General features: G+C 35.9%; 1 protein-coding gene and 1 long non-coding RNA gene across 4 annotated transcripts in view; one reads left to right on the forward strand and one right to left on the reverse strand.

Moving 5' to 3' along the window:
* LOC307182234 overlaps window positions 1-14348 on the forward strand; it is a 118405-nt gene extending 104057 nt beyond the window's left edge. The window contains exons 2-4 of the long non-coding RNA XR_013827152.1: window positions 9489-9613; window positions 12564-12610; window positions 12852-14348. This is a non-coding gene — a long non-coding RNA (uncharacterized lncRNA). The remainder of the gene's footprint in view (window positions 1-9488; window positions 9614-12563; window positions 12611-12851) is intronic.
* DEPDC1 (DEP domain containing 1) lies at window positions 1324-24811 on the reverse strand. Of its 3 annotated transcripts, none has more exons than XM_079913430.1 (12): window positions 24593-24811; window positions 22554-22819; window positions 19356-19512; window positions 18816-18934; window positions 18265-18395; window positions 16947-16994; window positions 14309-14449; window positions 12137-12988; window positions 11524-11696; window positions 9448-9624; window positions 2222-2407; window positions 1324-1521 (listed from the first exon to the last, which is right to left on the reverse strand). In XM_079913430.1, exons 1-12 carry the CDS (start codon window positions 24758-24760, stop codon window positions 1387-1389), a joined length of 2553 nt encoding a protein of 850 aa, XP_079769556.1. In that variant the 5' UTR covers window positions 24761-24811; the 3' UTR covers window positions 1324-1386. The 3 variants fall into 3 exon arrangements, with proteins under 3 accessions (XP_079769556.1, XP_079769555.1, XP_079769557.1); XM_079913429.1 differs by having other exon boundaries at window positions 1324-1527; XM_079913431.1 differs by lacking the exon at window positions 12137-12988 and having other exon boundaries at window positions 1324-1527.
* Between the last annotated feature and the right edge of the window lie 1387 nt (window positions 24812-26198).

The raw sequence follows: 26198 nt of genomic DNA on the forward strand, positions 1-26198 counted from the left end.
TGTCATTTTACAGTACAACATGACACTGAAAAATCAAAACAGTCATTGAACAATAAGTGTCTATTACATCCCAGGCATTATGTATATCTTTACACTTACCAAATAGATATTAAATAATCTTCAGAAAAATGTGGAAGAATAGCTGCTTCAAGTTTGTACGCAGTTAGTCAAGCAGAAATTTGTAGAACCTTCTATTAAGATGAGAGGGATTTACACTTGGCATTTTCTTCCAATGAAATAATAAAGCCAGTGTGAAACCAGCTTGACATTTTATTTATAAAAAGTATTTAGGGCACTGATTCTCAAAGGTGGCTGAATATTGGAATCACCTAGAGAGTTTAAAAAATACTGAGGCCTATATGCCATCCCTTAAAATTTTGATTTAATCAGTATAAGGTAGGGCCTGAGCATGTATTATTTTAAAACTCTCCAGGTGATTCTATTATGCAACAATTTGAAAACACTAGCTTAGGAAATTGTTGCATAATTAAAAAGGTTAGTCTTCAGTTGAATGAATCCTCATGACTTGATTTCAGGGGGTGTATTGTTTTTTTAAGTATCTGGTAGGTATATCTCCCTTGATTAGAAAGCAAATACTTTAGGGAAGAGGTTTTCTGGTTTATTCGTCATTTTCTCTCCACATCTTGAAGAATGAAAGGCACATAGTAGTTGCTAAATAAATATCTTTTAAATGAATACGTGATTGCCTTATACTTCTTTCATATCTTTATATTCTAGTAGATTCATGAAGATAAGAATGCAAAAGATATTTATTGAAAAAATGAATGACTGAAGCAGTTAGGGTAAATGTTTAAGGCAAACCAAAGTCTTATAATATATATTCATATTTTAAAAACACATACATATATAAATAGATAAAAAGTAGCAAAAGAACATATGAGTGCAATATTTAGCAGTTGAAAATTAATTCATTGAATTTTCAAATATTCTTCACATTCTTACACTTAGAAACAAAAGTAATCCTAAACAACTAGTTCTTTAAGCTAACATCCATAAGCACATGCAGATAAGTTTTTTTTTTTTAAAGAATTACAGCTTAATCTTGAAGAGCAAATGTCATTTTTCAAAATTCAAGTAAATGAAACTTTAGCACACATTATGATAGCTTTTCCAGATAGTTGTATAAAAAACAAAAGATTATTTCTGATGAAAATATTTGGTATCACCTATTGTCACTTGCTCTCCATTGAGATTCACTAGTTTCTCAGCAGTTTCACATTGATGAAAACTATTTTGGCACTTCGTTACATAATGTTCTATTTAGAAAAACCTTATTGATAAAGAGACTTCCTTTTTAGTAGCTGAATTCTTAGATATGGCTTCACTTACCAAAGTTCCACAAGTATTACATAATTTTCAATTCAATTAGTATCTTAAACTACGAAACTTTGGTTTTCTTAAAATTAGCATTGGTTGCTTGATTGTAGGTTTGTCACCAAAAAGTGCTGCTTCACTTTCAGAGGTTGGAAATCTTTTCTGATATATCAAGGGATATTCCTTCTGAAACTTAAAAATGAGGTGAGGAATTAGAGGGTATTTAACATTATTATCTGAGCTGAAGCCACTGGTCAACATTTTATAAGGATTCAGTGCCTTTCTCAAAGATGTATTACAGAGATCAGTATCCTTTCACTTTATTCTTGCTTCTCCCTCCACTTTCTCACACATGAAAGGTACCCTGTAATATTTCTTAGATTCCAGTTAGCATTAACATCTAGGATTCTCTTCTGCTGTTAATTCTCCTAAATTCCAGATGTTCTTCCTTCTCATTGGTAAAGCCTATGAAGGTCGCAAGGATCTAGTTAGTACATTTCGTACTTCTTTGAGTGTCTCAGACCAGGAATTGGACTTGCCAGAATCATGTGGCTACAGGGTTTTGATGTAGAGCTAAAAATTCTAAATGGTAATGATGAGTCACTAAAAGTTACATATTATAGTCCTAAGTTTATAATTATTTTCCCAGGGTAATGCATGCTTTAAACATAAAACACTGGAAGTAAAGGAGAGTATCTGTTATTATGGTTATTATGAAAATTTCAGGACAGAGTAAAACCAGGCAGGTAGTCATACATAGCCTACATATATGATATTTAAAATTCAAAATATTAAAATGAGAAATTCGATTCTAAATGTCATTAAATAACAATCAGCAATAGCATATTAGAAAATATTTACGATTGAAACTTGTTCATTCCCTTACCTGTTTTAGTTTTTTCCTTTTCTCCTTCACAGGCAAACTCTTATTTTTAATAATATTCTCTAAAAGTTCTGCAACTGCAGCTTGAGAGGTAGAAACTTTTTGTTCATCAAACTCCTGAGCACTAATTTGTTTACAGTATGAATAAGTTGGCAAAGGAGCAATCACTCCATCTCCAGGATTTTTAATCTGTAATGAACAAAATGATACATACAGTCAAATCTATTAATTCTGGTCATGTTCCTATTTGGTAAAGGGTTCTTCTGATGGGTTTTAATACCTATTATTTTGCCACCAAACATTCAACACTTTAAGAAAACTGTATTATGCAGCAGAGTAGCAATAAGTCAGTAGGGTCTCAATCCCAGCCCTACAACCTACTAGCTTTATAACCATCAGAAAGTTATTTAAACTGGTCTTGGTCTGTCTCCTCACCTGTAAAATGTGAATGTATGTGAGATAATGTATATAAAATGCTTAGCACACAAGTATTAAATAAAGGTAGCTAACACCATTAGAACCAATAACCATGGATTTTATTCTTTTAACTACAAAACATTAACAAAGTGATATTTTAATTCATCTTAAAACATTAACGTTTTGAAATGGTAATAAAGGGTTCATCTACTATTTTTGAGATGTAAGAGCATGGGCAGGGCCCATAACATCTGTAGACAAGGTGATTAGGAACCAAGATGGCAGAGTAGAAGGACGTGCTCTAACTCCCTCTTGAGAGAACATGAGAATCACAACTAGCTGCTGGACAATCATTGACAGGAAGACACTGGAACTCACCAAAAAAGATACCCCACATCCAAAGAAAAAAGAAGAAGCCACAATGAGATGGTAGGAGGGGCGGAATCACAGTAAAAACAAATCCCATAACTGCTGGGTGGGTGACTCACAGACTGGAGAACACTTATACCACAGAAGTCCACCCACTGGAGTGAAGGTTCTGAGCCCCACGTCAGGTTCCCAACCTTGGGGTCTGGCAATGGGAGGAGGAACTCCTAGAGAATCAGACTTTGAAGGCTAGTGGGATTTGATTGCAGGACTTCGACAGGACTGGGGGAAACAGAGACTCCACTCTTGGAGGGCACACACAAAGTAGTGTGCACATTGGGACCCAGGGGAAGGAGCAGTGATCCCAGGGGAGACTGAACCAGACCTACCTGCTAGTGTTGGAGGGTCTCATGCAGAAGTGGGCGGTGGCTGTGGCTCACCCTGGGGACAAGGACACTGGCAGCAGAAGTTCTGGGAAGTACTCCTTGGTGCGAGCCCTCCCAGAGTCCACAATTAGCCCCACCAAAGAGCCCAGGTAGGCTCCAGTGTTGGGTCTCCTCAGGCCAAACAACCAACAGGGAGGGAACCCAGCCCCACCCATCAGCAGTCAAGTGGATTAAAGTTTTACTGAGCTCTGCCCACCAGAGCAACAGTCAGCTCTACCCACCACCAGTCCTTCCCATTAGGAAGCTTGCACAAGCCTCTTAGATAGCCTCATCCACCAGAGGGTAGACAGCTGAAGCAAGAAGAACTACAATCCGGCAGCCTGTGGAACAAAAACCACATTCACAAAAACAGACAAGATGAAAAGGCAGAGGGCTATGTACCAGACGAAGGAACAAGATAAACCCCAGAAAAACAACTAAATGAGGTGGAGATAGGCAAACTTCCAGAAAAGAATTCAGAATAATGGTAGTGAAGATGATCCAAGATCTCGGAAAAAGAATGGGGGAAAAAATGGAGAAGATGCAAGAAATGTTTAACAAAGACCTAGAAGAATTAAAGAACAAACAAACAGAGATGAACAATACAATAACTGAAATGAAAACTACACTAGAAGGAATCAATAGCAGAATAACTGAGGCAGAAGAATGGATAAGTGACCTGGAAGACAAAATGGTGGAATTCACTGATGCGGAACAGAATAAAGAAAAAAGAATGAAAAAAAAATGAAGACAGCCTAAGAGACCTCGGGGACAACATTAAATGCAACAACATTCGCATTATAGGGGTCCCAGAAGGAGAAGAGAGAGAGAAAGGACCCGAGAAAATACTTGAAGAGATCATAGTTGAAAACTTCCCTAACATGGGAAAGGAAATAGCCACCCAAGTCCAGGAAGCACAGAGAGTCCCATACAGGATAAACCCAAGGAGAAACACGTCGAGACACATAGAAATCAAACTGGCAAAAATTAAAGACAAAGAAAAATTACTGAAAGCAGCAAGGGAAAACTGACAAATAACATACAAGGGAACTCCCATAAGGTTAACAGCTGATTTCTCAAGAGAAACTCTACAAGCCAGAAGGGAGTAGCATGATATACTTAAAAGTGATGAAAGGGAAGAACCTACAACCAAGATTACTCTACCTGGTAATGATCTCATTCAGATTCGATGGAGAAATCAAAAGCTTTACAGACAAGCAAAAGCTAAGAGAATTCAGCACCACCAAACCAGCTCTACAACAAATGCTAAAGGAACTTCTCTAAGTGGGAAACACAAAAGAAAAGGACCTACAAAAACAAACCTCCCAAAATTAAGAAAATGGTCATAGGAACATTCATGTCGATAACTACCTTAAACGTGAATGGATTAAATGCTCCAACCAAAAGACACAGGCTTGCAGAATGGGTACAAAAACAAGACCCATCTATATGCTGTATACAAGAGACCCACTTCAGACCCAGGGACACATTCAGACTGAAAGTGAGGGGATGGAAAAAGATATTCCATGCAAATGGAAATCAAAAGAAAGCTGGAGTAGCAATACTCATATCAGATAAAGTAGACTTTAAAATAAAGATTGTTGCAAGAGACAAGGAAGGACATTACATAATGATCAAGGGACCAATCCAAGAAGAAGATATAACAATTATAAATATATATGCACCCAACATAGGAGCACCTCAATACATAAGGCAACTGCTAACAGCTATAAAACAGGAAATCGACAGTAACACAATAATAGTGGGGGACTTAAACACCCCATTTACACCAATGGACAGATCATCCAAAATGAAAACAAATAAGGAAACAGAAGCTTTAAATGACACAATAGACCGGATATATTTAATTGATATTTATAAGCATTCCATCCAGAAACAGCAGATTACACTTTCTTCTCAAGTGCGCACGGAACATTCTCCAGGATAGATCACATCTTGGGTCACAAATCAGGGCACAGTAAATTTAAGAAAATTGAAATCATATCAAGCATCTTTTCTGATCACAACACTATGAGATTACAAATAAATTACAGGGAAAAAAACGTAAAAAACACAAACACATGGAGGCTAAACACTACATTACTAAATAACCAAGAGATCACTGAAGAAATCAAAGAGGAAGTCAAAAAATACCTAGAGACAAATGACAATGAAAACATGACGATCCAAAACCTATGGGATGCAGCAAAAGTAGTTCTAAGAGGGAAGTTTATAGCTATACAAGCCTACCTCAAGAAACAAGAAAAATCTCAAACAATCTAACCTTACACCTAAAGGAACTAGAGAAAGAAGAACAAACAAAAGCCAAAGTTAGCAGAAGGAAAGAAATCATAAAGATCAGAGCAGAAATAAATGAAATAGAAAGAAAGAAAACAATAGCAAGGATCAATAAAACTAAAAGCTGGTTCTTTGAGAAGATAAACAAAATTGATAAACCATTAGCCAGACTCATCAAGAAAAAGAGAGAGAGGACTCAAATCAATAAAATTAGAAATGAAAAAGGAGAAGTTACAACAGACACTACAGAAATACAAAGCATCGTTAAGAAACTACTACAAGCAACTCTATGCCAATAAAATGGACAACCTGGAAGAAATGGACAAATTCTTAGATAGGTATAATCTTCCAAGACTGAAACAGGAAGAAATAGAAAATATGAACAGACCAATCACAAGTAATGAAATTGAAATTGTGATTAAAAATCTTCCAACAAACGAAAGTCCAGGACCGGATGGCTTCACAGGTGAATTCTATCAAACATTTAGAGAAGAGCTAATACCCATCCTTCTCAAACTCTTACAAAAAATTGCAGAGGAAGAAACACTCCCAAACTCCTTCTATGAGGCCACCATCACCCGGATACCCAAACAAGACAAAGATACTACAAAAAAAGAAAATTACAGACCAATATCACTGATGAATATAGATGCAAAAATCCTCAACAAAATACTAGCAAATAGAATCCAACAGCACATTAAAAGGATCATACACCATGGTCAAGTGGGATTTATCCCAGGGATGCAAGGATTCTTCAATATACACAAATCAATCAATGTGATATACCATATTAACAAACTGAAGAATAAAAACCATATGATCATCTCAATAGATGCAGAAAAAGCTTTTGACAAAATTCAAAACCCATTAATGATAAAAACTCTCCAGAAAGTGGGCATAGAGGGAACCTACCTCAACATAATAAAGGTCATGTACGACAAACCCACAGCAAACACCATTCTCAATGGTGAAAAACTGAAAGCATTTCCTATAAGATCAGGAACAAGACAAGGATGTCCACTCTCGCCACTATTATTCAACATAGTTTTGGAAGCTCTAGCCACGGCAATCAGAGAAGAAAAAGAAATAAAAGGAATACAGACTGGAAAATAAGAAGTAAAACTGTCACTGTTTGCAGATGACATGATACTATACATAGAGAATCCTAAAGATGCCACCAGAAAACTACTAGAGCTAATCAATGAATTAGGTAAAGTTGCAGGATACAAAATTAATGCACAGAAATCTCTTGCATTCCTATACACTAATGATGAAAAATCTAAAAGAGAAATTAAGCAAACACTCCCATTTACCATTGCAACAAAAAGAATAAAATACCTAGGAATAAACCTACCTAGGGAGACAAAAGACCTATATGCAGAAAAGTATAATAAGACACTGATGAAAGAAATTAAAGATGATACCAACAGATGGAGAGATATACCATGTTCTTGGATTGGAAGAATCAATATTGTGAAAATGACTATACCACCCAAAGCAATCTACAAATTCAATGCAATCCCTATTAAATTACCAATGGCATTTTTTACAGAACTAGAACAAAAAATCTTAAAATTTGGTTGGAGACACAAAAGACCCCAAATAGCCAGAGCAGTCTTGAGGGAAAAAAACAGAGCTGGAGGAACCAGACTCCCTGACTTCAGACTATACTACAAAGCTACAGTAATCAAGACAATATGGTACTGGCACAAAAACAGAAACATAGATCAGTGGAACAAGATAGAAAGCCCAGAGATAAACCCACGCACCTATGGTCAACTAATCTATGACAAAGGAGGCGAGGACATGCAATGGAGAAAAGACAATCTCTTCAAAAAGTGGTGCTGGGAAAACTGGACAGCCACATGTAAAAGAATGAAATTAGAGTACTCCCTAACACCATACACAAAAATAAAGTCAAAATGGATTAGAGACCTAAATGTAAGACTGGATACTATCAAACTCTTAGAGGAAAACATAGGAAGAACACTTTTTGACATAAATCACAGCAAGATCTTTTTTGATCTACCTCCTACAGTAATGAAAATAAAAACAAAAATAAACAAATGGGACCTAATGAAACTTCAAAGCTTTTGCACAGGAAAGGAAACCATAAACAGGACGAAAAGACAACCCTTAGAATGGGCGAAAATATTTGCAAACGAATCAACGGAGAAAGGATTAATCTCCAAAGTATATAAACAGCTCATGCAGCTCTATATTAAAAAGAACAAACAACCCAATCCAAAAATGGGCAGAAGACCTAAACAGACATTTCTCCAAAGAAGAGATACAGATGGCCAAGAAGCACATGTAAAGCTGCTCAACATCACTAGTTATTAGAGAAATGCAAATCAAAACTACAATGAGGTATCACCTCACAACAGTTAGAATGGGCATCATCAGAAAATCTACAAAGAACAAGTGCTGGTGAAGGTGTGGAGAAAAGGGAACCCTCTTGCACTGTTTGTGGGAATGTAAATTGATACAGCCACTATGAAGAACAGTATGGAGGTTCCTTAAAAAGTTAAAAATTGAATTACCATATGATCCAGCAATGCCAATACTGGGCATATACCCAGAGAAAAGCATAATTCAAAAAGATACATGCACCCCAGTGTTCATTGCAGCACTATTTACAATAGCCAGGTCATGGAAGCAATGTAAATGCCCATCGACAGATGAATGGATAAAGAATATGTGGTACATATATACAATGGAACATTACTCAGCCATAAAAAGGAATGGAATTGGGCCATTTGTAGAGATGTGGATGGATCTAGAGACTGTCATACAGAGTGAAGTAAGTCAGAAAGAGAAAAACAAATATCGTATGTTAGCACATATATGTGGAACCTAGAAAAATGGTACAGATGAACCGGTTTTCAGGGAAGAAATTGAGACATGGATGTAGAGAACAAATGTATGGACACTAAGGGGGGAAAGCGGTGGGGGGGTGGAGTGGTGGTGTGATGAATTGGGCAATTGGGATTGATATGTATACACTGATGTGTATAAAATTGATGACCAATTAGGACTTGCTGTAGGAAAAAAAAAATATGTAGACAAGAGAAAGAATTGTAGGGGATAGTTATAATTACAGTAAGTCATGGCAATATTAGAATAGTATGTATAGGAAGAAATATGAATATGTGTGTTGGGCAGCTAAGGACTGAATATAGCAGACATCTGTTGTTTTTGGTTGCTTAGATTCCTTCTCTCCTTATAAAAGTTCTTCCCATTCTACTCCAACCATCCTTACCTTTCGTGAAGAACAGATTCTTCTCTAATCTATGTAGAGCCACTCAGAGAATGGGCCCTCTCTTCAACCCACTCACCCTCAACCACCTAAAGAATGTGCATTTAATCTAGATTTGGCCACTCTATGTATATACCATTAACTTTTCAAATTGGAGGTGAGGAATGGTTTTTTTTTTCCCTTTGGATGGCAAATATAAGTCTATGACTCAAGAGCTTTAATCAGCCATATCCAATCATGTGAAGGAGCCATTTTTCAAATATAGGACCGAAATGGAAATAAGTGATGAAGGGATGGAAACAGTCCTATTGCTATTTGAATATCCATATTCTGTCTACATTCTTGACTTTTGGAGGTTATTTATGTGAGCTGATAAAGTCTCCCTTTCTGATTAGGCTAGTTTGAGATGAGTTTGCCACTTACAACTGACTAATGCAGAGAATTTTAAGACTTAGAATACATACATGGCCCTTTCTTAAGTAGTCAAGATGTTTCTCCACTGCAGTCTGTAGGTAAGAGGGTACTTGGAGAATTTCCTGTTGATGATCCATCAAGAAAGAAACTAATCGTGCAGCAAGAAGCTCATCAAGATCTACTTCTTCAGCACAGCGTAACACACACCGAGAGAAAGTATGTATCATCTAGAAACGTTAAAAGATGTGAATTTAAAAACTTAAGGTTTTATATAAATTAGAATACCAGTAATTTCTAGGTAGTATTATGCTAAAGGATTGAGATAAAGTGATAAGCAGACTTCAGCTTACAAAATGAGGACAATAACTTATTACATTAGAAAGAATAAAATGCCAATTTTTTTATAGTGCTTGTTAAGTATTTCCTTAATATAAATTCCAAATGATTACAGAAGGCCTAGCTTTTTCTTCAGTTTTGTCTCAATTTTATCACTAAACACCTAGGTTCCATTAATACCATACAAATGTGGTGCTTAAAGACTGTTAGAGAACAGTGACTTATTAAATTAACCCCATAAAAGCACAGATTAGGAGAATATATAAACACAAGTGGTTACAAGGTTGGCATCATTTATCTTTTGAAATTGGAAAACAGTTTTTAATGCTATTCTATTAGTCTTTAAAAACAATTAGTACATTGTATTTTTCAATTCCATCATGACAATCTTCAAATCCTGGGGTAAATTTTGTGTTTCAAAACTAATTTACTCTCATTCATGTCCATATAACCCACCAAATATAAGACACACACATGTACACACGCACACATAAACACTCACACACCTCATTCTAAAATAATTTGAATATCAGAATTGTATTTTAAGTATTTTGCACATAATAGATGGTGAGCATATTTATTGAATTGAAATATTTTTGGTTTTATTCCTACATGCCTGGCAGGTTTTCCTATCTTCTTCCAATGCTCAGTCCTCAGCTTTTATTCTTTGTTTGCTCAGCTTTATAGAACTCATTTACTCCTATAGCCTCAACTACCACTTTTACAAAAAATATACTTTCTGCCCTAATATTTCTTCACCAGATTCATTTCCAACCTTCTGTCTGTAGGATAAATTTCACTTAGATATTCTATAACCTGAATCTCAAAAAGTGTAAAATCAAAATTACCTCCTTCTTACTCATATCTCTCTAAATATCTTTTCCTACAAACTTCCCTATGCTTTTTAATGATGCCACAGTTACTTAAGAATAATTCTTCCTCTTTATATTAGGTATGTCGTTTTATTAAAAAACTGTCCTTAATAAGTGGAAGAACGGAGCTTAGCTACAGATTCCTTGCTACAAGAACAATCTGTAAATTGAAGCTGTGCTCTGAGGAAGTGGCAGCTTTTTATAGAAAGACAGAGAGAGAGAGAGAGAGAGAGAGAGGGAGAGAGAGAGAGGAAGAGAGAGATAAAGAGAGGGAGGGAAAGAGATATTAGAGATACTATTTCAAGAGTTCATTTCCAGTCAACATCTGCATATAAATGCCTTGTTTCCCTCATCTTCATATGGAGCCTAAGACTGCTTCACAGTACCTCTCCCAACTTCCTGCCCACAATGACAAGCTATCCTAATTCACATAACACATCAAATACAATTTTCCCACTACTACAATATCTGAAACACTTTGACTTACTACACATGAATTTCCCATTAATTCTTTATTTCACAGGGTTATAGTGCCCTTTGGCTTTCAACAGTGCCTACATCTCCTCTTCCTTCCCCACCAAACAGAATTGGCTCTAGGCAATATAATATGGTCTGACAGTTAACCACTATGAAGTGATACAGCGTGAGTGAATAGGCAAAGTCCTTAGGTAAAGATCAAGATGTGAAAGTATAAAAGACTGGGCACAAAGGATTAATGCACCAGTATTCTGCTGCTAGGAAAGGTTAGACTTTCAAAAGCCTTTTTTTAACTCAAGAATCTAGGATTTCAAGACCATGACATCACTTGAGTAGTATGCTTAGATGGTTTGGTCTTCTTTCTTTCTTTTTTTTTTCGGAGGGGGGGGTGCGGTGCAGTTTATGAACTGGACTTATTCTTTCCTTAAGAAATCAACTTACCAGTGACCTTGTACCCATTGCATCATGAAGTTGGGGCATATCAACATTTTGACTCATTCGCGAAATCATGCGCATTAAAAGTTGAAGCCGTCTACGATTTGGTGGGGGAAGTAACAAACAACACAACTGTAGTGCATCGATGGCAACCCTCTCTAAATGAGGTTGTAGCAAACCTAGAAGGCAAATTACCCCCCAGAAAAAAATCATCAATGACACTAGCTGCTTTCATACTACCAGCATATAGTTATATAAAGAAGGCAAAATAATATTTTAATATTTCGTTTGACTATTCCCAGAAATTTCCACATTCTTCAAAAGCATGGTAAGATACTCATTATTTTCTTCATAACCCATTGGATTATGAAGGATTGAAAATCCTTCACTTATTACAAATAAAGTGACTCAGAATAAGTGCAATTTAAGGGAAAGAAAAGGAGTGCTTTAGGTAAGTAGAATAAATCTTGGTTATGCCATGACAAGTCTTTTACAATATGAAACTTTCCTTCTGGAGGGAAAAAGTAAAGCAATTTCAGAGAAGAAAAGCCAGGTAAGTGAAACAGGGTTAGTAAACACTAAAAGTTAACATTACATGCGTTGAAAGCATCAACCTTACTTTGTGTGCCAGTCAACATAGAGGAAGCTGGAGGTAAAGAGTTTTCTGAAAGTTCTATTGTACTTTTGCAGAGTCTTTTATTGACTGTGGTACTAGACTCTCCGAGTTCACCTTCCATAGCTGTTTGCACACTTGTGCTGCCTTGTCCAAGATTTGGTTTCATGATAATTTCAGCCACTGGCATATTAATATAACTATTCCTTCTTGTACTACTTCTTAAAAGTAAACTCTGAGATCTACAAAGCTGTTTTGACTTGCACTTTCCATTACATAACTCCTCTTGGTCTTGAACGGTCAAAGTAGAGGTTCTTTTAAAACCAACACAGAGTGGTTTTTGAATACTTTCCTCTGAATGAAGATGCATTAGGGATTCCTGTTTGGTCTCAGACTCTAAAAATTGTTTATTATTTTGTCCTTTTATGTTCAGAACAGATTGATGGAAGACACTGGAGACCTCTTTACTTGAACTCCCTGGTAAATCTATAATTCCTTCTAATGAATAGCACCTTGGTTTGATGCTAGAGGATAGAACATGCATACTACTTAAGCCTATTAAATTATGACAACTTCCTCCCATTATGTCATTAACACTGGCTCTTCTGTTTTTTAAATTAACTAGCTGCATTTTCTTAGCATAGTTTTCTTGAAATCCTTGATCACTTATCTGCAGTCTCTCAGTAGTATCTGATTCTTCTTTGTTTTTGTCTTTATGAAGCAGACTGAGAAGAAGACACTCAGTTGATTTGAAGGAATTCAGACTGTTTAAGTGAAGGATTTTTGAAGACTGTGGATCATCTTGGATTTTATGTATCCCACTGGGTCTATCTGAAACTGTGACGTAGCCACAAACAACTACCAGGAAATGAAACAAAAATTAAGATGCAACTGTATGACAGTGGACAAAAATAAAACAAAAACAAGAGTAACGTTAAAAAAACAAAGCATCACTATAGTACATATTGTTAGTATAGTACAAATAGCAGTTGCTTAATTCAGAAGCCACTTAAATAGGACACATGCAACATTCAGTTACAAAGTGCAAGACTCGAGGTTTTCCAACTTGTGATGAAAATAACTTTAAAATTTATTTCAACAATCTAATTAAATGGATTCAGTCAAATACATGAAAAAATATCTACTTTCAGTCTACAAGTATTAGAAAAATCTTAATTATAAGACAACTGTAGTTTAATAAAACATATATATCATTTTTGTTTCTGCTACCTGGTATAGAACTCCTAAACCCCATGGAATTTCCAGTGACAGGAGTCTTTTGTTATTCACAATGAGCCTATTAGAGCTAGCCTCAGTTTATGCTAATGAGGTGACTTAGGCTTAGCCCTTCTTGGAAGGTTGGAACTTTTAGCCTTACCTCAGACCTCCCTGGAGGGGGTGGTGGGGTAGTGGTTGTTGGTGGAGGTCAGACTTAGTCAACAATGAGCAATGATTTAATCAACCATGCCTATGTAATGAAATCTCAGTTAAAACTCTGAAACAACACAGCTATGGGAGCTTACCAGTTGGTGAATACATGGACACGCTTGTGGGGGATGACATTCCTGGAGAGAACATAGAAGCTCTGCACAACCCTTACCCCCATTCCTTGCCCTATATATCTCTTCCATTTGGCTGTTCCTGACTTGTATCCTTTATAATAAACTGGTAATCATTAAGTAAAGCACTTTCCAGAGTTCTGTGAGCCGTTACAGTGAATTATTAAACTTCAGGGGGTTGTGGGAACCCCTAACTTGGTAGTTAGCCAGGCAGAAATGTCAGTAAACCTGAGGACCTCATTTGCAGCTGGTGAATGAAGTGAGGGCAGCGTTGTGGAACTGAGCCCTTGATCTCTGGGGTCTGAGCTAGCACTGGGTAGTTAGTATCAGAGCTGAAAGACTTTGTCCTCAACTTTTTGGGGTCTGGGTTAATGCTGGGTAGTTAGTGTCAGAAATGAACTGAATTGTAAGACACCCTATTGGTGTAGAGAATTGGTGTTGGAATGGTATATTTGAATTACTGGAAAACAACATAACAACAACCAGAGTATTCCTGAAGTTTAAAATAATTTATAGCCTGCCACCTTCATGTTTACCTATACTTTTAGATCTTTTAAATTATGGGGGACTTGGAAACTAATAAAATACATTTAAATAATAAATAAAAATCTATACATACCCAAAATGTTCACAAATAATTCATAATATTCAAAGGTAAGTAGAGGTTCAGGGAGATCTAGAAAATAATCTGCAATTGTTCTGAATACATCTCGTTCAAATCCAACATAAGTTGGATTATTCATATCATTACTTCTTGGCCCTAAGTAGAGGCAAAAAATTAAAAAAAAAGATGAAATATAATTTATTTTAAATATAGTTTTTAAAGATACTTATAAAAAGCATAAAACATATACTTATTTCATGAAGGAGTTATGTTTAACAAATTGTCACAATTTAAAAATTTAAAGGGTTGTGCATATCTCATTCCTTCTCACCATCTTTTCATTAGAAATCACTGCAACTATTAGCATTTTGTTTAATTTTAATATTTATATGACTGAAAAATTGTATATAAAGCAAAATTTGAAATATATTTTAAAAGCATCAGGACAGCTTATTTTAATGGGATTTTATCACAATTCATTTTATAAAGCAAAGATTATTTGGATTATGCAAATAATTCTTTCAAATTGTCTTTTGTAAATTTACATTTTTGTGATTAAATTTTGCCTGACGTGAAGCATACCCTGAATGAGTTTAAATAATATCTTTACATCGCTGTTCCATTAGCTTAACATTATTGAAATAATCATGTCTACTCATTAGTATTTTCCTCAGAAATAAATTCTGATCTTATGTTACAGGTGAGGAAACTGAAGCTCAGAGCAACTTTCTCAAGGTAAAAGAGGTTTGGTGGCAAAGCTAAAATTAGAATCTAGAGCAGTATAAAGCGAGAGCAAGTCACAGGATCTTGAGGTTTAATAGCATTTAAAGTGTGGTCCATGGACTACATAATCAGAATCATCCAGTGTACATATTAAAAGTATATATAATCTCCTCTAAACAGTCCAGAATCTATCAGAATTCCTATGGAGCTAGGAATTACTGATCTAGAAATGTTTGCTTCTGGTTCACTAATTAAGTAGTTTCCTAACACGGAGCTGGGCATCTTGCTGTAAGAATCTTCTGAGACATGATTTAAAAAAAAAAAAAAAAAAATCCTGACATACTGAATCGACTGAATCTGAATATTTGCTGAGTTTCTCTAGCGACTGTGATATGCACTCAGATTTGAGAGTTACTATGTTATCTTTCAAGTTAACACACATATACACACTTAATAGCTTAAAGGCTAATAAGGATTTTATGTGGAACAAATAGACGATTTTTCTGAGGAGGATATAAGAAATATTCTTAATATGTAGAATAAAAAAATTGATAATCATTAAAAGTTTTCTAAGATAGAAAATACTTTACTGGAATTAAAAACACAGAATTTACAGTTAGAGAATCTAGGTTTGAATACATAGCTCCTTATGTATCAGAAAAAAAGACTTTCTAAGCCTTAGTTTTCTCTTCTAGAAAAAAAATTATGAATAGTATACTGATCTTTGATTCCTGTATGTCACAGGATTACAGTGGGGGATTAAATAACAAACAAGTTAAGTAAAAGTCTTAATACTGCCTCTGGCTAGACATATTGTTGTTAAACTGGAATTTAGTAAGCTATATCTTGGTATCATTTATGTGTAATGTGGACTGAGAAGAAAAAGAAACAAATCCCTAAAGATGGGGCATCAGAGAAATCCCTGGAAGTATGCTATCTGAGTTGCTAATCATGAGCCAAGGTATGAGAGAGAAGGACAGTTACGTAGCGAGAAGGTAGAAAGAGAATCTCAGAAATCTTTAGCTTCTGATCAAGATCTTTATCTTGAATTGATAACTTTTTTCTATAACTAATATTATTTACTTATTGCTAGTTATCCTGTTATTTTGTCATATTGACACCCAGTGGACAACAAGGGAATATATACTTATCCTGAACATTAATAAAATACTAATTTTATAAAAACTAGAAAAATACTTTTGTAACAAAATTATTAAAATATAATTTAACTTTTGATGATTTAGAAGCATACACCTCTGCATATTTTAAAAACTGATTTTTGAGAGCAATTAGGGTTTTGTACTAGAACTAGGGTCTTAAATTATAAAACTCACTTATCACTGATCACTATGGAAAAAACTTGAAGAATGAAATGCTAAAAAATGATCTGATTAATGACAGACCATTTTTTTTCATAAACATAAAAGTCCCATTAATATATCCTATGGAGTAGAAGCATGTCATGAAACACCAAATGTTGAAGCCGTGTACAATGGCAAGGGGACTGAAGTGGGTTTTATAAGACTTCATTTCTGACGGAAACTTTCAACTTACCAGCTGCATTACTTAGAAGTTGCTATTTGAACTCTCTGGACTCACTAAAGCAATTGATGTAGATTATACCTAAAAATCCTCTGAGATCCTCTAGCCTATGATTTTATGATTTATGAGAACTGAGTCATAAATGACGGGCTTGGATTATAAAATCACTATCTGCATAGAAAAAGTTAAGGGCTCTATAACACACTCCACATGCAAAGAAGTGTAATCAGTTCTACTAGATATTCATTTAAACATCAACAGAAAGAATATAATTTAATTTTATCAGGACTTTATAAATTATTAAAAATAATTCCTTGCTTCTTATTAAATATTTTATCAATATAATACACACACACACACACACACACACACAGTTTGTTTAACTTACAATTTGCTAGGCACTTCATGGCAGATAATACCCAGTGAGGAAGGTCATCTACACAAAAAATTAATAGTGTTCAATCATACAGTTATGATGATAGTATATTTAAAACTTAACACTTATTATATTATATAATTATACATACATGTGTGTATATACACACACACACACACACACACACACGTATGTGTACCAGCAGGATTAAAAATGATTACATATTTAATAAGACATAGGGCCAAGACAGTATTTTACAATACAAGTTTAAAAAGTTAGCTATGCTATTTGAATATTACTGATTTGAGTGAGACCTATGATTGAAACAAGCTATATTTGAATATTAAGGTACTTTCGCAGTGAGGCTTGCTTAAAATCTTTCAATTGCCACTATGTGAAACATGACACATAAGTGTAGCATTTTTTTGACACAAACACAAAAACCACACATACATTTGACTTGAAAAGTTAATAGTTATAAAGAATAGAAAGCTTAGATGGAGAGCATATAATCAAGTTATTTTAGGTAATGAAAGATACAACTGGTCCAAAGCTACAAGCATACACAACATAGTTCTTAAGTTTTAACATTTACTTTTTTGCTCCTACAATTAAACCCTCAAAGTTCTTGCCCACAAAAAGAAACTCAAAGTAATGCATGTCAATTAATTCTACAGACAGCAATTGATTATAAAAAAATGAGCCAACATTTTCAGTAAATTTATTAATACATTTCCTATAAGCTTTCCAATACATCTGGCTTAAATTATTTCCCCAATTTTCCTATCTTATATCTGAAATCAATATATTATATAAACACATATATAATACAAAGCCAGATTTCTTTAGAATACTGTTCATGAGAGTTTTGACTTATTTTATAGGGTGTTACTTTGGTTTTGTATGTATGTCTTGACCCCTTTAAATTTGTATATAACTTCTCATGTAAGCTCCAGGAAGGCATGGACCATTTCTCTCTTGCTCATCACTAATCTTTAGCATAGTGCCTGGCACATTGTAGGTCCTCAATAAAATGTGATTAATCAATAGTTTTAATTATATTTGCATATCTTTTGGATGCTTAACCCTGTCATTAAAAAAAAATCATTCAGGAATCCACCTTAAGAGCTAAAATAAGTGTGAATAATATTCATTTAAAAATTAGCCCACTATGATTACTAAAGCGCCTCTGATAAATCAGTAGTCTCCCTGACGTTCTCTCAACTGAAGTATTCTACTTTCTACATTTTGGTCTCTCTTTATCCCCACAATAGCTGCAACCTTTGTTAGCATGTTTAAAATGATTCCAACTTCTTTTATTGATACCAACCTGATTTGTCTTGCAGTATAACTACTCCGTGCTTACTTGTATTGGTCATGTTGTACATTATACATTGAGGAATTACTTGCTTGGGATTTATGACTTCTTCTAGGGATGACACACCTAAAATTGTTTGCAGGCTAAATAGGAGAAAGAATACAAACTGTTTTTCCTCCATAAAATAAGTGGAATAGAATACAAATATGAAAGAGTTTGAATGGAAAACAAACAAAGCTTTTGGAATATTTTTCTTAAATCAACCTCTAAGACTTATATTAGTATTTACTTTAAAATATCTTAATAACCGTTGCAGGATTCCAATATAGACCCCAAACTAGAGCTACAACTTTGAGTCAAAGAAAAAGCAAATTATATTGAAAACATTCTACTTCTATTGTACCGGAACTATCGCAAGAATATTTATTAAGAAACACATATACAGGTTAAATTCTAAGCTTTGCAAATTAATTTGTTCTTCCTCAACTGCATATCTTGATGAAAATATCAAATTAACATTCTAAACACCTCAGGAACTTGCTTATAGCTTAGTTATAGCTTACTAGATCAGAATAACATATCTCCAAGCTTCTTCAACATCTTTCTGGCTTATTTCTCTATTATCAATGGAGTTTTCTTGATGTTCATTGATTATTTCACAGTTCATTTTCTCTGCATTTTCCTGAAAAAAGAATTACTTTGGTTTAATATGGTATGCTCACATTTTGGAGATAATGAACTGACACCACTTCTAATATTTAGTAATTCTATTAGTATCAGCCCATTGTGGAGCTGTAAGGTGTCACTTGAAGAAATAATGCAATATATTGTAATAGAGCTTTCGGTTTTGCAGCTTCCTCCACCACCCTCAAATTAATTTAAAACAAAACATGCTTAAATTATACAAATACTATTTCAAGTACGTCCCACTACCATTTTTATTTTCGTTTCTGTGAGTTCCAAACAAATTTACACATACATTTTTAGAATATAATATAGTTAAGAGATTCCAAGTATTGGCTTCAAATATTAATCATTCACTTTTAATGATTCTATTATTAAGCACGTAGTAATTATATTTAAACTAGTAAAGGATGTTTTACCTGAGAGAAATGTAATCCATGCTTTTTAGGAGTTCTCCGAGATAAGTTTCGTAATTTAAAAATACTATCTTTATCTTTGGAAAAGTTCTCTATTCTGTTTTTTCTCAATTCTGGATGCCTTCGTGGAAGAGTTTTAAGTGGAGAATTTGCAGGAAATCTGGTTTAAGAATAATATGCAATTAAATAATGTGAGATCATAAACAAACTTTTAGTGCCATTTATCTTAAAAATAACTTAAAAAAACTGGATTTATTTACATTATCAAGGAATGAATCTTCTACATAAATTAATTTTCCCATTAAACCTTTAAAAGAATTTTAATAGTTTCCTGCTTTCTTTAGTAAACTGTATGTATTTCAAAGATACAAAAAAGTACAGAAAATAATATAAAACAACATCCACATAGGTAACCATCAACCAATGCAACTATTAACATTTTACCAAGACTTCATTATCTTTTTAAATTTTTTTAAATTAAAAAAAATTAATTTATTATTATTTTTAAAATTTAATTAATTAATTAATGGCTACGTTGGGTCTTCATTGCTGCGCGTGGGCTTTCTCTAGTTGTGGCGAGTGGAGGCTACTCTTCATTGGGGTGCGCAGACTTCTCATTGCAGTGGCTTCTCTTGTTGTAGAGTACGGGCTCTAGGCACGTGGGCTTTAGTAGTTGCAGCGTGTGGGCTCAGTGGTTGTGGCTTGCAGGCTCTAGAGCGCAGGCTCAGTAGTTGTGGCACACAGGCTTAGTTGCTCCGCGGCATGTGGGATCTTCCTGGACCAGGGCTTGAACCTGTGTCCCCTGCACTGGCAGGTGGATTCTTAACCACTGCACCACCAGGGAAGCCCCATTATCTTTTTTATTAATGAAAGAAATTCTTTGCTAATTCTATTTCTCTCTTCCTAAGGGAAATCATTAACCTATAGTTAGTGTATTTCCTTCTTGTTCATGTTTTCATACTTTAAATAAATATACATAAACAATATCTCTATGGTATCTTTTAACATACATCAAGTTTATGCATAAGTTTTTAGTCACCTCAGAAGTTTTTTTCTTATTCCTCTGTCCTAAAAATAGTTTCTTATATTCTTTCAGAAGAGTTTTATTTTCATATTTAGGTATTTAATTTATGTATAACTCACACCAAGTTTCTTTATATGTAAGGGTTTATATTCTCAGCACTTAATGGTCTTAATTTAAATTTAATTAAGCCCAGATAATCAGGTAAGGCAATTCTCTTCCTCAAAATTGACTTGGACCTTTACATTATCAAATGAACTCTAAAATCTGCTTGTTAAATCCTACAAAAAATTATGTAGGGGTTTTGAATGAAGATGCACTGAATTTATACATCAATTTGGGAAGAAGTGACTTATTTTTATGACACTAAGTCTTTTCATTCATGAACAGAATATCCTTCTCCACTTATTATTTTAAGTACAATTTGATAATTTTCTCCAGTAAGGTCTTACACATTTTTGTTATACTTTATTTTTAACTACGTCATAGTTTTGTTAACCACTATAAAAACACTAGAGGTAGAGAGACTAGTTGAAGAGTTATGCAGAATTCCAGGTAAGAGGGAATAGTAGTCTCACGAAAAGAACATTCATTAAGAGAAGTAGACAGATCAGAGAATACTGAGGCAGCATGATAGACATGGTTTGATAATTACATCAGATTTAAAGGGGAGAAGGGAAAGAATGAAGGTAACTACAGGGAAGACTGTGCCATTCATTCAGATATGGATATAAGAGGTCAGAATTTAGGTTAAGAGATGTTAGTGATTTTCCATATACTATATTTGAAGTGCCTGTTTAATAGGCAAAAGTGGGCCTAAAGCTCAGGAGAGGTATTTGGGTTGGAGGTTTGAAAATCATAAGAAAAGTAAGTGGAGACATGGTATGAGATTGCCCAGGGAGAGAGGTGAAGGGTAGACAAGCCTAGAACCTTGAGGACAGTGAAAGCTAAAGGATGAGCAGCAGCATAGGAACTCAAAAGGTGACTGATGAGTTGTAGAGAGAGGAAAGATTTGTAGGGTGTTATACAAGATATTCATATGCTTGTTATTGCAGTTTACTTGTATGACATATCATCTTTGACACATAGGCAAGAATCAATTTCTACATTTCATTTGAAAAGTACTAATTTTGCAGAGTAAAAAAACATGGGGGGCTTTCCTGGTGGCGCAGTGGTTGAGAGTCCGCCTGCCGATGCAGGGAACACGGGTTTGTGCCCCGATCCGGGAAGATCCCACATGCTACGGAGCGGCTGGGCCCGTGAGCCATGGCCGCTGAGCCTGCGCGTCCGGAGCCTGTGCTCCGCAACGGGAGAGGCCACAACGGTGAGAGGCCCGCGTACCGCAAAAAACAAAACAAAACAAAACAAAAAAAACCCACAAAAAAACACATGGGTATTAGAATTCAAAGACCTAATTTAAGGGATATATAATCAAGAACTCCGGGTACGAGAGAGAAAAATCAATTATGGGGCCTGAGGGAGTCAGAAAGGCCCCACAGATGCTACAATACAGCTGACATGAGAAGAAACGTGTTTACTAATCTGATGAATGTGCACATGAACATATTTCAGACCAAGGGAATAAAATTTGTTGACGCATAGTCTCAGGCTCTTCACCTGTAAGAAGGAGTTAATATTTTCCTTGCTGAGCTATTCTAGGGATTAAACAAAGAAAACATGTAACTCATAAAGTAGGGCTTCTGGTATATGATAAATTCTTAATAAATAATCTCTTCAACCTGTGGTATATTTCTTTTGTTAGTTATTATATAAAGTTTGCTATTATTTATTTCATCACATGTGTTCTTAGATTATATAGATTACATATCACTTGAAGGTAAGGACCTGTGAGAACTTGTCATGTAATTCTTAAATCTATGAAACTAAAGGTTGATAATGTTCTGTCCTTGACATGTTACAGAGCTTTCAGAATATGTAAAAGTGACACTATCTCATTCTTTCCTCCCAACTCCTTATTTTATTATAATTTTTAATTGTGCAGCAATAACCTTTAACTAACTTTAACTTTTAAATGGTTTTAATTGGACTAAGAGCAGTAAGTTTTCTGCAGAAAATATTACTTCCCCTGAAGAGGCTGCTGTTTTAGTAAAAGTATTAGAAGTGGAGTGAAACTTCATTGTTAAGTAATTCAGTTTTGCAGTTATTTCTTTGTTTAGTACCTGAATAGCTGACTGTTGTCATCAAGATTTTCTGATCCCCATTTGCCTTTGATATCTTCAATGACATGGTTCTTCAGAAATTTTCTCAATAGCTGGATAGTCTGTTGCCTTGTAACCTCAGGACCAAAATTGCTATTATTTCTTAATAGGTCATAAAGCCAGTCTACTGCTTCTCCTGCTGTAAAACAATTGCCATATTTTTTAAAGTGTTGCCTGTGTTTCCTTAGAGGCATTCCCGCTCGAAAAGATGTGGTAACTTCATTCCACTGCAAATAGAAAGGAAAAAAATTTTTTTTAATTAGACAAAGAAAATTCTCTCATTCGCATCTTGTTAAATCATTAAAATTCATGAAGAAATCACTTGTCTTATTTGTGCTAAAGAAAATTTTACATCCCATACTGATTTCTTTTTATTAATTCTAGTATTGTAATAATATTTTTATGTAATAGTTTTGGACTACAAGCACTTCACTGGCTGGTTGGCTTACTTAGGAAACCTAGGAATAAAGGAGAACTACAATGAACCTGCCTTTAGTCCTCAACAGAGAAAGCATTTATTCCTGTTTCTTCCTGTTTCTTTAACCTCAACTAATATTAATAATATGATAGTAGCATTTGTGTCAGACATTATGCATTACACTCATTATTTCACTTTAATTCTCACAATTCTATGAATAGGTACTATTACTATCCCATTTTCAGATAAGGAATATGAAGCACAGAGATATTTAATAATTTGACAAAGGTCACACAGCTAAAACCCAGGCATTGGATTGACTCTAGAACCTGTACTCATAACTAACTATGCAGGCCAAACAAAACTCTTTGCAGGCAATAGTTTTATTGGTAAAATACCTTTAATTAAAGTATTAATATACCTTTAGTATATTTACTAGTGAAGATCCCAATAATTTACATAGAACATATGCGGTAAGTTAAGTTTTAAGTCTACTGTTTGTTTAATGACGCTGTGATATATCTACATTTTCAAAAGATACACTTTCCAAAACTGTTTTCAAATTACCCAAACTTTTGGGTTCGTGGCAGGTCTACGGGGAGTGGTATAGAATAAACATATAACTTTTTAATTAAAAAATCTTACATTAGAGGTTAAGAAATCTGATTTGTAACCCCAACTATGCTACTACTCGCTATGCTACCACTTATCTAACCTATGTGGTCCCAACATCACAACACAGAATTTAAGGGCTGAAAACACAATAACTGTATTCTTTTCTTTCCACACTTCCACATTTCATATATTATTCGAGAAACTTATATTGAGCTGCAATTTATCCAGAGAATAAGTTGTTTGTTATTCTACAGATCACAGCACACTTTCACATACAGTATGTCTACTCTAGGACATCTTTTAGCCTGGGTATGTATCATTAGCTGTAGTTTACCAAGGTGGAAACTGACGCTCACAGAAGTGACTCTCCTAATGTCACATAACCAGTGGCACAGTATCCTCTTGGATTGATGATCCAAATACACAAGCCACTCTATGCAAGTACAAATCCAGTGACTACCAACAGTGGTTCCTGATGGGTATTTAAAACATTCTTAGTTATGAAATAGCTGTTACTGAGTGGCATTCAGTCGGTGCATCCTGCATTAAATTCTACAGGACCGGCTAAACGAAGCTGTCACAAACAATCGGGCTTGCCCCCAGTCTGACCCTACAAAGCACTGGAACTCAAAACTCTTCTCGAATCCTTATGCGGGTAGAAAATCAGGCGTGCGGAGCGGCTAAACTCAGAATATTCCAAGACATTTCAGAGGACGCCGACAGCACCAAGAACAGGGGTAGCTTCAGAAGCTGACTCCGATGCGCCCACCCGGGGTGCCCGGAGCAAAGGAGGGGGACAGGCGTGTCCTGCAAGGGTCCGCGATATCCGTGAACTCCCCTCATTCTCCTCTTCAGCCACCCAAGAGGTTCTGGGACCTATCCCTCCGCCCGAGGGAAAGCTACAAACGTTCTCACGTAAAAGCAGCCATCACCCCGGCTGGCCAGTCTCGTTCACGCGCGGTCTTACCAGCCTGGTGGCCCGATAAGGCCCGGGAGGCACACCCTGATTTTCCATTCCTCCCACTGGGCCCGAAGGTCTGTCAGCGACCGGTGCCCGGCATGGCGGCGCAAGGCGACACTCAGCCCCCGAGAAGCCGGCGGCAGCGCAACCTCCCACAACCGTCGGCCCCGCCATCGATTTGAATACCTCAGAGGGCTGCGCTGATTGGCTGCGCCGTTGGGCCACGTGACGCGCCGCCCTGACCCCGCCGCCGTCGGCGTGGGCTGTGGACTCTTAAGGGTTTCGCGCGGGGCCGTGGGGCTTGCGCCGGCTGGTCTACTCCCGGGCGGGGCCGACGAGACAGGCGCCCGGCCTAACCTGGCTTCCCTGTAGCTGCTTCTCCCTCTTGCGGTTGTTGGCGAGGCGGAGTCATGTTTCCACATTCAGAACGGGTGAGGCGGTTTAGCTCCCCACAGCATGGTTTGGAGCCAAGCCTTTGGGTTGAAGGAATTTGAAATTTGCAAAGAAAAAAAGAACAGACAACCGTTTTCTGCCTGGCCTTAGGGGATCTCAGGCAGTGGTTAGCATGTGAAACCAACCTGGGGCGTACTTTTCACCTGACAGATCCCTTGGTTTTGCTTCTGGAAAGCTTCCTGGGTGTATGTTGCAGTGCTGTCCCTTTCGTAGATTTTTGCAGGGGCAACAGTTCCATTCTCCCCAGTGCTAAAATGTAGGTTAACATCCCCGCCCCCCGCTCCACCTCCCCACCGGTTAATTCGGTAGTAAAATGGAGCTTAAGTAGTTTTCCGTAAGTGCACACAATAAGGGGCTTGGGACAGGTGATGCAAAACTTGCCAAATTGCTTCCCTTAAGAAAATCTACTGCCATATCAAACAAGAGTTCTGGTTATGTTTAAATCACCGTTATACATTTGAGGGAATTTTAGAAATCTGCATCAAACGTCATTTTTCAAATGAAAAAGCTAAGTTTCCCAGCGTTGAAGAACTTGCCCCAAATCTCAGGTCCTGTTGGCTGACCTCATACTTCGTACTTTTAATAAAAGTTCTATCTCCAGCCGGAAACTGGTGGTGGGAGTCCCTTAATTCAGAGACTGAGAGGTTACCTGAGTGATGTGAAGCTGTGGAAGAATTAATTTGGAAATTAAACAGCAATTTGAAAGGATAGGCTTTAGTAAAAAGGAGAGGTAAGAGAAAATTTTTTAGGGTGGAGTAGTATAATGGCATGCAGTTTAACTTACCTATTGAATTTAGGATTATTTCGTTGGAGATACATATATTTTCTGAACAGGACCTAAAATTCTTTCAGGAATTTTTAAAAAGTTCTTGGTGGACAGGAATAATCAACTCAGTTTTGCATTTGTGTTATGGAAAAGAAGTACAGTGATGTTACAAAATAGTGTTAACCCCTTTTTTTTAATCTGGCTTTATGACACATTGTTCTAGGGTTTTCTTCTCTCTTTTCTTTTGTTTCTTATTTCCCTTTAGAATGAAATGAAGATGAGAACGTGGAAGCCAAAATTTATCTTGCATTTTTGCCCAGCTCCGTAGTTGAACATTATCTGATATACAGCCTTTGGTATGAGTAGCCACAGCCTAATATTACCTATGTTTCC

This window comes from Stenella coeruleoalba (genome assembly GCF_951394435.1).
Source record: "Stenella coeruleoalba genome assembly, chromosome: 1".
Taxonomy (NCBI): Eukaryota; Metazoa; Chordata; class Mammalia; order Artiodactyla; family Delphinidae; genus Stenella; species Stenella coeruleoalba.